General features: G+C 47.1%; 1 protein-coding gene across 2 annotated transcripts in view; it reads left to right on the top strand.

Annotated features, from left to right (window-relative positions):
• Window positions 1–5,449, top strand: part of Ufd4 (ubiquitin fusion-degradation 4-like) — a 162,077-nt gene extending 156,628 nt beyond the window's left edge. For both annotated transcript variants that reach the window (XM_055072666.2, XM_050181328.3), the window contains exon 43: window positions 4,709–5,449. In XM_055072666.2, the coding sequence (XP_054928641.1) occupies window positions 4,709–4,991 (283 nt within the window). In that variant the 3' untranslated portion in view covers window positions 4,992–5,449. The remainder of the gene's footprint in view (window positions 1–4,708) is intronic.
• Window positions 5,450–15,673: the final 10,224 nt, after the last annotated feature.

Here is a 15,673-nt window from a genome sequence, read left to right as displayed (position 1 = left end):
TGGTTTCAAAACAGATACTTCTGCTATGGACTATTCGCTTACCGCTGAAAGGATGGGCCACATACCGTATAAACGTGCGTAAGGGCTGCAATTTTTTTTTTCAAGATATGAGAGTCAATTAGAGTGCGGCCCATACACGCGATGTGTAAAAAAAAATTTTCTTTTTCCCTTCGGGTAAAACCAACATATCAGTTGGAAAATGAAGAGCGTTCATTGCAGCATATGACATGGCAGAGCTGCCATAACCGTTAGCTCAATCGTCATCGCTCGCCGAGTCCTCGAACTCCAAGCTAGTGCAGTGTTGTGGTGCGCACGCGTTCCACAAGACGTCCTCTTCGGTGCTGTCCAAACTGTTCGAGATCCCGGTGACTTTAAAACTTCGGGATACGATGTCCATAGACATCGAGCTCCACACAGGCAGAATCTAGCCAAGCACAGCCACAAGTGATGCCCTCTTGAGCCATCCGGCTGGTGTCTCCTCGTGGCCGCCGCTTGCCATCCATTCCCTGTACTGCCTGTGGAACTCAGCCTTAAAAGGCTGATCGAACTTTGACTGTATAGTTTTCAGCACAGTCAAACCTCACAGGGGTCTGGCCAGCGTTTGCTATTTGGGACAATATATAATTGGGTTCATGGTGCAGGCCAATAACGTGCTTCTGAAATCTAAGCACATTGTCGGTGTAGTCGTCTGGAGGCCGCTGGCACAACGTGGTCCTTCGCCGAAAGGAGAGGCCCTTCCTGTTCAAAAATCTTTGCACACAGCCGACACTAGCTTTGAAATCCTTGCGTGGTGTGCTTTTCGCACATGCCATGGCTTGGGCCTTCATCCACAGCATGTCTGTTGTCGACACATAGGCATCGTTTCACATGCCCATCACATAGCAGAGCAGCTATTCTTACAATTCGGGAAACTTGCATGGCTTGCCTTGGAAAGCGCGCTTTTTGCTTTTGTATTCTTCAAAGCTTGTTTCTGACTACACCATAGTTGAACGCAGTTCTCGTCCGTGTCGAATTTTCCGCCGGCTGCACGCTTCCCATGTTAGAGAGCGAACTTTACTGCCGTGTAGCTGTTTAGGTGCTTGCCCATTGTGTTAAAATGTAAATGTCCGGATGAAAATAAGCAAACAGCACAAAAGAGCCAAACAGCATGCAGAGCACGTGGAAACAGCCAAGCGGTGCACAAAACCAGAGTTGGTGATGCTAAGGCCAATATGGATAGTCTGAGTTCGACAGCGCGAGTTGACCATTTGTCGACGGCACCTGGAAGCTCGCAAATGCACGAGCATTTTAAAGACTTGCAGGTCGAGGAAAAAGGGGGATTTCAATAAATTTGATTTCGTTGTGTTCAGCAAAAGCGGAGCTGCATTCGAAGGCCTTTTTCTTTTTTTCATAGATTCAATAGATAAAATTTCCAACATTTGCTAAACTTTTAATGTGATTTTCTCAGCGTTGTTTTTCTTTTCTTTTTTTGTGAGGTGTCTATGCCTCGGGGAAGTTTTGAAGATGTTTCCATGAATGGATTTAATGAAACTTGGCATCATTCTTTTCTTGTCAGTCACTACTCAACTACAGGCTAAACCATTCCTTTTATTGATAACCTTTATGCATTTGTAATTTGGTAATATGTAAGCTAGTTCCTGCAAGGTAATTTCTTATCTCCAACTTTGAAAATCACTTTTGGTTAATAAAATAGCGGTATAAGAATTTTGTTAGCTTTAAAATACAGCCTGTGTGGTGAACCTTTGAGAACAACTACATATTTCTGAAAAATAACTTTTCAAATCATAAATTATTATTATGACCCATAAGAAATTACCTAATTGCACTATGGCATTTCGTCATATCCTTTCTGGATGAAGTAGTTGAAATCTGTTCGCACATTTTAAATGTCCATTCAATGATGTACATGCTTGCCAAATTTCATCAAGTTAATAAATAAATAATTTTTAAGAACCTCGTCTCCCCTTAAGAGGAAGCTTTAGCTTGGGTGCTCCTATCTAAATACATGTAAAAGGAGAATTCGTTTTTCTCGGCAACCAGTGCGCCAAATTTGGCGAGGTTTGTTGCATTTAAAAGAAAAACTTATTATCTAGTGACTGTTGGTTTCGAATTTTCCATTTAGTTTGTCAATTTTTTATAAAATATTGGCACAAATCGAAAATTTTCAGATGACAATACTACGAAGTTTACAAGTCTGTAACTCGGGAAAAAAAAACATCACAATTCTCTATATTGAATCTGATACTACATCTAAAGCGGACAAAATTGATATGTTACACATGAATCTAAAAAAATTTAGTAATATGGAAATACAGGTTTTGCAGAACCCTTGTACACAATGTAACAAATTCACGTAAGATAAATATTGACATACTGAATTTGTCCGCTTTCAGTGATCTAATGGATGCCGTTTACAGAACCGCGATATCTCTTTTTGGTGCAGAGCTATGTATTAATTTATAAACTTCGTGCTATATTTTTCAAATTTTTGAATATTCTTTTCATAAAATTCAGGCCCTAAATCGAAATTTCACTTCCAACAGTCACTAGAATTTCATTTTCTCTCTCAAATGCAACAAATTTCAATAAACTCAGTCCAGGGGTTATTTCAGAAAAGCATTTTAGCATTTTACATGTATTTGAATAGGCCGCGTCGGAGTTTGGCCCGAGCTAAAGCTTCCTCTTAAGTGATACCTTTTTTTTTTTTGTCGTCTCAGCCACTTTCGATGGTGCTTAGTTGGTAATGGTATTTCTAACCTAAAACCAACTTGTTTTGTATTGAACTGCTGCTTTTCTTACCAAGTAGATAATGCCACTGTTACCTATAGGTTGATCTTTTGCACAGGGCGTGGCGTTTGTGATTTCTGTACCTATCCGTAAGACATAGTTGCCGCTCAAGAATGCATATGAAAACACACAAACACGTCGTTCTAGCAGAAATTGTCTTACAGCAAGGGCCATCATCATCATCAGCCTATTTTATGTCCACTGCAGGACAAAGGCCTCTCCCTGCGATCTCCAATTACCCCTATCCTGCGCCAACTAATTCGAACTAGTGCCCGCGAATTTCCTAATTTCATCGCTCCACCTAGTCTTCTGCCATCCTCGAATGCGCTTCCCTTCTCTTGGCACCCATTCTGTAACTCTAATGGGCCACCGGTTATCTATCCTATGTATTACACGGCCTGCCTAGCTCCATTTTTTTCTCTCAGTATCAATTAAAATATCAGCTATTCTCGTTTGCTCTCTGATCCACACCGCTCTCTTCCTGCCTCTTAACGTGATGCTTAACATTCTTCGTTCCAGCACTCTATGCGGTCCTTAACTTGTTCTCGAGCTTCTTTGTTACCCTCCAAGTTTCTGTCCCATATGTTAGCACTGGTAAAGTGCATTGATTGTACACCTTTCATTTCAATTATGGCCGTAAGCTTCCAATCAGAATCTGGCAATATCTGCCTTATGCACTCCAACCCATTTTTATTCTTCTTTAAGTTTCCTTCTCATGATCAGGGTCCCCTGTGAGCAATCAGTAATTGACGTAGGTAAACGTATGCCTTCGTAAACTCTAAAGGCTGATTGGCGATCCTGAACTCTTGTTCCCTTGCCAGGCTATTAAGCATTATCTTTGTCTTTTGCATATTAATCTTCAACCCCACTATTAAACTTTCTCTGTTAAGGTCCTTAATCATCTTTTGCAATTTGTCCCCAGTATTGCTGAACAGGACAATGTCATCTGCAAAGCGAAGGTTGCCGAGGTATTTGCCGTTGATCCTCACTCCTAATTCTTCCCAGTTTAATAGCTTGAATACTTCTTCCAAACATGCAGTGAATAGCATTGGAGAGATTGTCTCTCCCTGCCTGACCTGTTTTTTTATTAGGTGTCTTTCTACTTTTCTTGTGGAGTATCAAGGTAGCTGTGAAATGCTTGTAGGTACAGCTAGTATTTATAGAGTAGCAAGTACCAAATAGGCAAACAACAAGTCATTTTGTTTGAATAAGAACCCACAATAGTGCTTACGACATCTTATTTAATGTGAAGTTGAAAAAAAAGAAAACGAAATCACCGGCCCTCATGCTATACCTGAGTGACTATAATGCACAATAGTATTATCAGCATCAGCGCTCCCATGTTTTTAATTACAGTGCCTCTAAAATCAACATGCTTAGAAACCCACTTACCCTCGTATTCCCAGATGATCCTTCACCCGAAAAAGTTAAGCAACGCTTTGCCTCTCCACTGAAGGACATTGTACCCTTCTCACGAGTTACTGTCATTGAAGGGTAGTGACTACTTCTTTCGACGTATGACGCTGCCATCCACCGCCTCGAGTCGAGGCGCAGTGTTCGAATGGAGGAACATTCTAGAATAAGGGGGTTAGAAACCTTGCAGGGATGCCTTTATGGAGTGATATCAAAATTGGCCCACCCACGCCACTGATTGATACCTTCATATTTTTTGTTTGACACCAATAACAAAGCCCGGTCAGTGTCCTCTATAACGCTATCACAATAAAAGCAGCAGTCCTCACGAGTATCAATTATTGTATCAATTATTGGTCGGCGACTGCACTTGAAAATACTAAAGCAGGTTGTCTTTTTTTTTTGTTGTTGTTGTTGTTGTTGTTGACATTCTTTATCTGTGCAGTCCACTTGGATCTGTAGTGTGCTCACTTTTTTGTCTGTGCCCACTTTCTTCTCGGTGCCACAGCCCTGGTTTCCAGCGTTTCGTCAACGTCCTGGTTGACATGACGGGGTCCGAGCGCAAAGCCTTTCTACAGTTCACCACGGGCTGCTCGTCACTGCCTCCCGGTGGCCTCGCCAACCTGCACCCGAGGCTCACCGTCGTGCGCAAAGGGGACGCTCCAGACGGCTCCTACCCGTCGGTAAACACATGTGCCCACTACCTCAAGCTGCCTGAATACAGCTCCGAGGCCCTGCTCCGAGAGCGACTACTTGCTGCCACCCGCGAAAAGGGATTCCACCTCAACTGAAAAATCCTGTGCGTGTGTGCGAGAGCCCGACAGGGGGCTGGCAGTCCACCGCCGGAACCTCATCACTGGGCCTTGGTGCGAGTTTTGGTTCTCCCCCCGTGTGTGTCCGGCACAAAGCCTCGTCTCTCTGCCACCACTCGAGAGGCCACCGAATCCACCTTAAGCGAAATTGGAGCTGAAGTCTGCGTGTATGTGGGCAACCCACTGGATGAAGAGTTCTTCCCCAGAAATTGCTTTAAGCCTGTATTCATGCCTCATTTTCGTGCCGGGAAGGTGGCGGTGTTCAGAGTGGCTGGCTTCCGGTGTCTGCAAGGTGCCCAGGTGAACTGTCTGTTGTGTTTGGAACAAGTGTAAATCATCTGCTTCAACTTCATCGTCTCTAGGACTGGAGAAGCTGGAACAAAACTGTTTTCATTTCAAGAGTTGCATCTTACTATTAAAAAGAAAAGGAGAAATTACCACCTTGCTGGTCACGTTTGAGCAACCGGTCCCGGCTGTTCGTAAACAAGCGTGGCTTAGCCGGCAGGCAACTCATGTAATGAGAGCCACTAGAATGTGTGCACTCTCCAGGGCTTGCGCGGGCATCTTCAAAATTCTACAAAAAAAAAGAAAAGAAAAAAGAAAATTGGGTAAGAACAGTTGCTTATTTTTTCCTCTTTCTCTGCTGGAAGCGCAGTACAGGAACCGGATTGTGCTGTCTGCCGGTGTCTGAGCTGCAGCTATTGGAGGATAATGTCATGCCACGGTTAGAATATGTCTGCCCGTAGTACTGTTCATTTTCTGCCATCTGCTGATCCTGTTGCATTTCTGGTTGCTACATGACCACTGAGGCAGTGAAATGGCATTTTACCTGCCGACACCCCTTGGGTATTTGCACCTGTTTTGCCGAAGGCAGTCTGACCTCGGAAGCAAGGGCACAAAGTTTTCTCCCTGGCATGTCTTAAACTGCAGCTCACCGGTGAGAACGTCGTAGTGCACTGTGTATTACAAATGTGATCACTCTACTTCCTTGACTGAGCAGCAGAATGTGTAGTGACAGGCTTTGTCGTTCTCTACAGTTCAAGTGTAAAGCTGTGTGTGGCCCTGTTTCTTGCATAGTGAGGATGTACCAGCACAAGATTCCTGTCTTGATCACTCCAGCCTCACTCCTATGCTATTTCAGCTAGAGCACCGAGGAGCCTGGAAGCGTTCATGCGTGTGGCACATCTAGTTTTTGCATATCGCACTGTAGTATTGGTACTACAGCTGCCTTGGGTCTGCGATATTTTGAGAAGCTCTTCGGGGAATTTCACTCGTCAGTGGGTCAGTGTCTCTTACGGACTTCTCTTGGAATCTGCATTTAGTGTGTCTTTCCAACTGGTTTGTCGCCCCCTCGATTTGAGTAAATCTGGTAGCATTCCTTTGCAGATGTGAGAAAGCGAAAATATCGAAAGTAGGCACAGTCTCTTATTTGATTTGCCAACCTTGCCCCGCATGCACTGTTGCCATTCCTTTTCTGTTTTGCAGTGTTTAATTTCATTGCAGCAGTTGGATGTTTGTTCTGTGTCACTGCCTGGATTTGCCTTTTTCTTTGTTTAAAGTTCTTCTCTGGTACCGCATTGACCTATTCCAGCATAGCTGCTGCTGTCTTGACACATCTTCACATCTGTGCACCTTCCGCTTGAAACTTGCTTTCTGGAGAAGACTAGCATCAGCACCGATGCAAGCATGCCACGTGCATTTGCTGAAAGACCATAAGCTTTGCAAGTTTGGGCAAATCATGCTCCAGTTTAGCGTGACTTGGTCGAGAGAAGGCATAGAATGTCCTACCATCTTAGAATGAAGGTAACAGCATTTTGTTGCGCTGCTTCAGTCCAAGCACATAGATATTATCAGTGACATTGAGTCGACCTATTAGCTACAGCTGCACTCTTGGTAAGAAAAGCTCTGGGTGCTCGCACTGCACAGGTAATTTCTGTGTAAGTTGCTCACCAAGGACCTGCCGGTGACTCGGTCAAAGCAAGTGGCTTTTGTAGGGACAGTTTTAGCGAAGTGAACCCCTCTGCACCACTGAAGCCCCCATCTTGGACTCGTGGAACCACTTCTTTCAAGATGGGAGTGTTGCCGCTAGCCAGAACAGCACCATGCATTTTAACTGAACCTCGACTCGCGAGAAATGGTTCCCCAAGTGCTTGAGAATGCACGTCTTTCCATTCTATGTTTGTGCTCATTTCTCAATGTCGACCGTTTTCCTCGTCTTCAGTCACTTGGGCTGCTCTGTGTGACATACTTTGTGAATTGCGCTGTGAGGTCTTGCGGTGGTTGCTTGTGTGGTTGACAGTCTGAACTCTAGGTGTTATGTAATCATTCTTGGTGGTGTCTGTCTGCGTGCCTGGTGACTGATCAATTTATTTACGAGGCAGTCGTACTGAAGTTTTGTTGCGGATATTTTTATCAGCTTTTTGGCAGGCCTTTCTTGCAAGAAAGTTGTTTCGTAAAGCTTGCACTGTGCAACAGTCAATGGGCTTTTGTGAGTTTTACACCTGCAGTATATTGGTGAATTTTGGGGCTTGGAAGGAAACCTTGCCATTTTGACCTTGACTTCTTTCTTGAGTATTGCGCAGTTCCTTTACCTTTTTCTTTCTAATGCGTGTGTGCAGTGTGTGTTTACATAGTGCCAGTTAGAAGCATGATTGCCTAATGTAAGCCAGTGACAGGATGTGCCCTTTCACGTTTTTAAGAGACAATGCACTTATAAAACGACAAAAAAAAATATTCCTTTCAACTCTGGTCATTACTTGGAAATAACTTCTACTCACACATATTAATTTTCTTTTTGAACTGCCAGGACTTATCTGCAGCTGCAAGCACGGCTGATGTATTTTTGCTTTGATTTTCACCTCTCTAATTCCTGGTTACATGAAGTTGGCTGTTGCAAGCGTCCTGTGCAGTCCTTTGCAGCCTACTACTAACTTAAATGATTGTTCCACGTTTCCCAGTCTCGTGCAATGCCTTCCATAACTTCAAGTTGTGCAGCTGCCTTGCAGAAGCAGTTGCCAAGTGCCTCTGAAGGTGTGTTCACTGAAAGAATAAGTATATTTTAGTGTGGTCATTGTCTGTGAGCTTGGGATGGGAGAGGGAGGAGGGAGAGAAAAACAAAATTCGCAGGATTCACTATGTTGTCCCACTATTCATTTCGCACCTACATATATTTCCAGCTATGACATGGTCTTTGGGCTGGTTAAGTTTCACTTACCCACCTGTGAAAAGAAAGCTCTTGGGGGAAAAATGCAAAAAAAACATGCAGCGTCATAGTTGATGTAGCTTTGTGTACATACAGAAGTCTATTGTAATGCTTGACAGCTTATGCTTACACATAGAGATATATCACGAGAGCCTATAAATACCTATACATATATATATTATCTATACATACATATATATATATATAAATGGAAAGTCTAGGAGCTTTCAGCACTTTCATCGGTGAAAGCGAGACCCCACGATGCCTTCCGTTTCTCTAACTTCTACATCAATGCTTCTTGCCTGATTTTCCAGTCAGTTTGCTGTGGGTTTTCTGCTTTTTCCTTTGTGCTGTTATTCTCGGTGTGTACACTTGGTGTTGATTTCATGGTGGCCATTTCACGCTTGAGACCTTTGTGGTTAGCGCATTTTATCTTGGTGTGTGCATGTGTGTGTGTGTGCGTGTGTGTTAACATGCAAGAAGGTTCTGTGGGACAAGAGTTTGAAAGGAATACCGGCATTGGTGCTGCGTCCGGAGTGTGTACAATTCTTTAATTTATGATAGCGGACTTGACCGGCGCTGGTTGTGCTTCTAAGCTTGGCTGGTTTAGAAGAGGACACAAAGAAAAACTTGAACTGTGATGTACCGCTACTTGCTGCTATTGCTGTGGACGAAAATAAAGGACTATTGTCACGAGTTTGTTGGAGGAAAAAAAAATTGTTGCCTGTCTCTCCCTTCAAATTGCACTACCCCTCATAAATTGAAACTGGTATGTAAAATAAAGAATGAGAGTATTCCACAAATGATAGTACTGAGGAACGCAGTGATATCTGCACTATTCTGGTCACAATACTGTGGTCAATTTGTGCAGAGCATGACCTCGATGCAAATGTATTTATTGAATGTCCAATTCGTTTTGTCTGCGCTATGCTTATCGCTGCCAATGCTAGTCTACGTACAGAGCCCGACTTTTGGTGAAAATGCTGCAGGGGAACACAATTTGCTTTGTCGCATAGTAGTGCCACAGTGGTCATGACATGAACTTCAATACAGTCGAATCGGACAAAAAAAAGATTGTTACATTTGAGATTCTTTACAAGCATACACATAGATGGTGGGAGGGAAAAAAAAGCACGATCAGTTCTACACGCAAAAGGAACACAGGTGGGACGGGCCAGCAAACTGATCCTGAGGATTTTGATGACCTGTCGACATCTTGCCGTGCCGACGCGGGAAGCGCTTTTACAGTTGCTAGTAGGTACAGCGGGGCGTGCCACTTTTCACGGCGCTCGACGTTTCTGCGCTGGCGCGAGAGAAAATTTGGGGGCATTTGCTCCTTGAATATGTGAGTCTGCCTAGGCACAAAGGATGAGGTTTCTTAACGCGTGTTGTTATATTAAATGTTATATTAAAGCAGGTGGCACAGGATCTCCGGGGCACCCAAGCGGTAGCGGGCGGATCAAAGCTGGAAGCATGGCGGCCCGTGGGTTGGGGCCGCGCAGGCCTCTGCGAGCCCCAACCCACGGACCAGTCCGGGTTCTATCTTTGATGTCCCTATTGCCGCTTTGGTGTCCTGGAGGAGCCGCCAATAATGCGAAATAATGACGTTTTAATTGGTGCCCCGCGACTTCTGCCGGCACGCCTAGGGACAAGCGCATTGCAACACGCTAAGAAACCCCTCCGTAGTGCCTAGGCAGAGCCATGTATTCAAGGAGCAATAGTCTCCACATTTCCTTTCGCACCCGCTCTTACTCGCGCATGCACGCAAACGTCCGTCGTCTCCGCAAGTGCCACGCCCCGCTGTACCTACTAGGAATTAGAAATACGCGCGCATAGGTGTTCTGTGCGCGCACGGGAACAAGAAATTGCATGCACGTGCTCTGCACTGTCGCGAACACTGAACGATGCGATCGGTGTTATTGCGCGGAATCTGCACGTTAGCTCGCTGACTGCTCCAAGCCAAGCTGCTGCAACGTGCATGCCATCGACAAACCATTAGGACACGGGGGGACCGCATGGGGATCCGTATACTCGGTCTGCCCCGGGAGTCTGGTATTCTGCACTCGATGTGCGAGCGTGAAAGGGAACAGTAGGGTAGAATTGTAGCGTCTTACACGAGCCAAAACCGCGATTTGAGCACGAAGTATAACGTTCGTAGTATTATCTGCCGCATACTTGCAGTAATAGGATAGGATACACTTTATTGCTCGAATTTACAGAGTCATTCAGCGGTGTTAGGAATGGCCTGCCGAGGTGGCAACATGCAAGTTTTCGCAGCCAGCTGCAGCTGCGAGCGTGGCGAGTTTCCCCAAAGATACCGTGGAAGCCTTCAACACCTGCCGCGGTGACTCGTTTCGTAGGGGCCGCGAGGTGCCGCGTCAACAACCCCTCGGCGCCGCATGACTAAACGCGATCAGCTATTGTTAGTGAAATCGCCAACGCCTTCACGGTTCGACTGAAGCAGGGGGATTTCTTGGAAGGAGATGCCTTGCGGTGCCTTTTCACAGGCCTTTGAAGACGCCAGACAAGGGGCAGCGGCGGAGGCCACTGTGCGAGGTCCGCTCTGGAATTTAGACGTGCCGGCTGGGGTCGGGCGTGACCACCTGGCCACGGGGACGCAGGACAATGGACAACACGACGGCCGCGTTGCGAAGGTCAGCTCTGAGTGCAGTGAAAGTGCGTACGTGTATGTGTAAACCGTCCCGCGGAGAAGCGGCTTGTTTACGAAGACGTCGAACGTTTTGCCTCACCTAGGGATCTAGGGAACACGAAGTCTTTATAAGCGGCTGTTGTCGGCTGCTAGAGTGTGCTCGTCGTCGTGCTCTGTGCTCGTCAATGTATTCGTGAGCTGTGTGCTCGTTTGCTTATGCTTCGTCTTGCGGGCTCCATTTGGGAGTCACGCTAGACTGTGTAGACGTATCTCTTGTTTAAAGGGACACTAAAGGTTACTATTAAGTCAACGTGGACTGTTGAAATACCATCCCAGAAACCTCGAAACGCTTGTTTCGTGCCAAGGAGAGACTTACTTTAAGAGAAAATGCGTTCTGAAGCGTCCGCGTATCTCTAGCGCACTTCAAATCGCCCGCCCTCCGATCGAGGAGTACTGACATCATGGAGTTTCTCACTATAACACCTAGAGGGTAATCTGGCGCCACCGTCTATGGGAGTTTCTTAAGGGGCACCGTGCCGTCATGGGAATGACGGGATATGTGTCTGCGAGGCTCGTGTTGGCTGGTGGTGTAAGAGGCTTCGTCTAAAACGTGGATATGGCTACGCAAATAACGCGTTCTCAAAGTAAGATCTTCATAAAATGTTTCCATTCACGCATATTACATCTTTACTCACCCACGATGCATGACCAAGCGAAGAAAAGCAAGAACAGACGACCAACTGTTTCAAAGCGAGCGCGAACTTCGTCGTCTGTCCTCCAACTTTAGCGGCCCGCTGATACTTTTTACGTAACATGTAGTCGTACACACAATAACAAGTTCTCATAGTTAAACAAAACATGTTTTCGCGTAATAATAAAGCTAAAACAGCTTTTCACGTGCTGTTCTAGTAGAAAATGAATAATTGTGACAGACGGAACAGTACTTGCCAAGCGCGTCTTCAAGGTGTCCTGTCTCTACGAGAACGATGCCAATCCGAATCCACAATATACCGGCATTCCCATGCATACCACAGCGCAGCAGCGCCAGATTTCCCTCTAGGTAATGTAGTGAGAAACTCTATGACTGACATCATGGTCTCATAGTGACGTTGCGCCATCGGTGAGTAGAACGGCGTCCGCAGACGGCGCTACGGCTTTTCTGCGCAAAACGCAAACGCGCGGCCAGAAACAGAGCCAAGACAGAGCCGACAGCAGAGCGAAAGCGGGAGTGAGGTGGCTAGCGGAAGGAGAAACGCGCGAAAGCTGGTACTTCATTCTATGACGCAAACTTCGACGTTCGTCGCAATGGACCCTGACAACGACAGATTGGCTCGCGATGCTGGGCTCAACTTCAGCGATTTGAGCACTGACGAGCGCGACCTGCTGCTGAGGGCTCGCGCAGCCGGCGTCGTTGCGTTCTACGACGGCGGCCTCGACACCGGCTCTCCGGAGCGGGAAAGCAACGAGGGCTTCCCACGACATCGCATGGACGTGGCATTCTCGCTGCTTGTTCCAAATGAAAGTTTCGCGAGCCAGCAGAACCCGCACATCACGACGCGATAACGAAACTACTGAAACTCCAAAGCGTGCGCGGCGCATAGTCGAGCGCGCAGAGTCGAGCGAAAACGAAACCTTTCGACCACCCATACTACTGAAGGGTAACGTCAAAATGTTATTTTTTCTTAGAATCGAATAGACGTAGACAAGTAGCATTTTCTTCCCTCTTATAATCGAATGAAATGATATTTTTAATACGAGTAGTTGAGTATTAGTAACACGAATTATGAGGAGTGCTTTCGTCATCGGGCTAGTACCGGAATGTCGCTGGGGGGTCTCAAATCGTGTCATGCATTTACCTCAATTTCTCGGTTACTAAAGCTCTGTTCGCGATTATATTGACGCCTTAGACGTTATAGAACATTGCTCTACCACTTTAACTTGACTTTCTGGTAACCTTTAGTGTCCATTTAAAATGTAAATACTGTAAATAAACGCTGTTCACCTAATTCCTCCCAAGTTCCTCTGTACGACCTTCAACTCCTTCAAATGGTGGCAGCGGCGTGATCGTCCGACAACTCCTACAACTGGTAACAGCGGTGGGATCGTCCCACGACCCTAATAGCGGTCAGACCGAGTACTTCCATCTTCTTGTCGATGGTGATTTCCGTCTTGCAGGGTTGGCGGCCCTATTCCAGGGCACCGCTGAGCGTAGCTGCTCGTCGGGCATGGTGTACCAGCCCCCGTTGGAGGCTTGTGTCCGCGGCTCGATGTCCGCGAACCCATAGGCTGTCCCAACTTTGGCGCAATGAAGAGCGCAAATGGAGGGCGTACCGGGTTCGTCTCGTGATCGAGAGGCCGAGAGAGTACGGAGCAGCGACGCAAGCGGCGGCAAGCCGAGCGCGAGTCGACCGACCCTGAAGTCGTCGCCAAGTGCCGCGCACGACCTGAACAAGTCCGGCAAAAGCTGCGGGCTCGGCGTGCCCAGGAGACTCCAGCAGAGGAAGAAGGGCAATATGAATAGTGTGAATAGCACGTCACCAAATTGCTTGAAATAATAAAGACTGTGCATTTCCTTACAGCGTCTTATCATATTTCCTAATGGCGCCTCAGACTTTATAAAAGGGCGTCTGCGTCAGCAGGCGTTTGGTGTGTTGCGACACCACGTACCCGAGCACACGAGGGTTGGACCCTCCCGCGTGTAGCCGTGCGCGGCTTAGCCGTGTCCGGGGAAAGGGGGATCCTGGGGGTTGAGCTGATGCCGGGTGTTCGGACCTTTAAGGCCCCCCGGCGGAGGCAACACACCTCTTTGGCCTCCGCTTCACGTAGACGGCACCCCCGGACTGACCCGCCCGGGGGAAATCGGTAGTTGACTTTTCCTGTCTCTCGCCCGCCCTCCAACCTTCGTCTTTCTCTCACTTTCCATCTTTCCTGTCTTCTCCTGGCTTCTCTTTACTTCCAATTTTTCCATGCAGCAAGGGTTAACCTTGTGTGAATAACCAACCTAGGTTATTTCATATTCGGTTATAGTGGTAATGTACAGCTGGCGTTTGCAGGCCGTGTCTCACAGGCCCTGTAGCGTCCCCTTGTAGGACTCCACGGTGGGTGGCTGGCGTTACTGCCGAAATTACAATCTCCTATGGCTACCTCCCTTCCCCACTACCTGATCGCTCCCTGAAGAGGGGGCACACAGATGATGATTTAGAATTTTTCGCCCGTCAAAAAGAAACTTTTCCTCGCTTCCACGTAGTCCACTCCGAAACACCAAACAAACACGTACGAACAATCTCACCATTCCTCGTGTCCAAGCCCTTACCCAAGTTCTTGGTACAGGTTACAAAGCATCCAGAATGGAAAGCGGTGATCTCCTCTTGGAGCTCCGCAACATGAAGCAATATGAAAACCTACCCAGTCTAGTATCATTTGGCGACGCCAAAGTGACAGTAACTCCGCATCGTACTATGAATACCACCCGTGGCGTAGTCTCCGATGATCTCTTGGAGCTGACTGAGGCTGATCTCTTGGAGGGCTTCAGTGAGCAGAACGTCATCAACGTTAAGCGAATAAAGATGAGGCGTGACAACAAGGAAATACAGACCAAACACCTGATACTTACTTTTGGCACAAGCGTTCTGCCCGAGTCCATCGAGGCCGCGTATATCAAGCTCCGTGTTTGGCCATACATCCCTAATCTCCTGCGTTGCTTCAAATGCCAGCGTTTCGGTCACAGTTCACAGAGCTGCCGAGGCCGTCAAACCTGCGCGAAATGCAGTGCTCATGAGCACACTTCTGAATCTTGTGAAAACTCTCTCCACTGCGTAAACTGTGAAGGCGAGCACGCTGGATACTCGCGGTCGTGCCCATCTTGGAAGAAAGAAAAGGAAATAATTACAATTAAAGTAAAAGAAAACATAAGTTTCAAAGAAGCACGCAGGAGGGTATCCTTCCTGCCAAAGCACACATTTGCCGATGTGGCGCGTCAGGGGGAAGCGCCACAACGGCCTCCGGCGGCTGTCCGAACCACACCCAGTGAGGCGGCAGTGACGCCATCCGCCCCCTCGGCGGCTGCAGCTAACGCTGCTACGCCAACACAGCAGACGGGACCATCGACCCCGAAGGTGGGCGGAGCTGAGGCTGCCCCAACCTGCCCGGCCCCTTCCAGCGCTGGCAACAGCCGGCGCAGCCAAGTCCCTCAGGGAGCCCCATCGACCTCTGGGCTGGTGGGCGCAGGGGTCTTGGCTTCCGAGGCAGGAGCCTCACAGAAAACTTCTCGCTCGCAAAAGCATGTGTCCGGCGCCTCACAAGAGGCAATGGGCACTACACCTGTCCTCACGGCGCGCCAAGCGCCTAAGGGCGGCGAGGCTCCCTCGAACGCTCCAGAAGGGGCAAGTCCCCTATTACAGGGCCTCGAAAGAGCTCTGTAATCTAACCTCTGAAATCTCTGTAACTAATACTTTTGTTTCTGTACACACAGCACCTATTTACTTCCATAATGGATACACAGATAATTGAATGGAACGTCAGCTAGAGGTCTCCTTAGAAACCTTGATGATGTACAAGAACTCATCCACAAACACAATCCTAAAGTGCTGTGTTTGCAGGAAACACACTTAAATACGAAACACACAAACTTTCTCCTACAGTATGTAACGTTTCGCAAAGATCGCGATGATGCTGTCGCATCATCGGGCGCAGTTGCCATTGTTATTCATAAAAGCATAGCATGTCAACGTTTGCAGCTACAAACGTCCCTCGAAGCAGTTGCGGTTCGTGCTGTTCTCCTAAACAAACTTATCACTGTCTGCTCGCTCT

Source organism: Dermacentor andersoni, chromosome 7, assembly GCF_023375885.2.
Source record: "Dermacentor andersoni chromosome 7, qqDerAnde1_hic_scaffold, whole genome shotgun sequence".
NCBI lineage: Eukaryota > Metazoa > Arthropoda > Arachnida > Ixodida > Ixodidae > Dermacentor > Dermacentor andersoni.
Note: the sequence above shows the minus strand (reverse complement) of the source record. Positions and strands in the feature narration are given on the sequence as shown.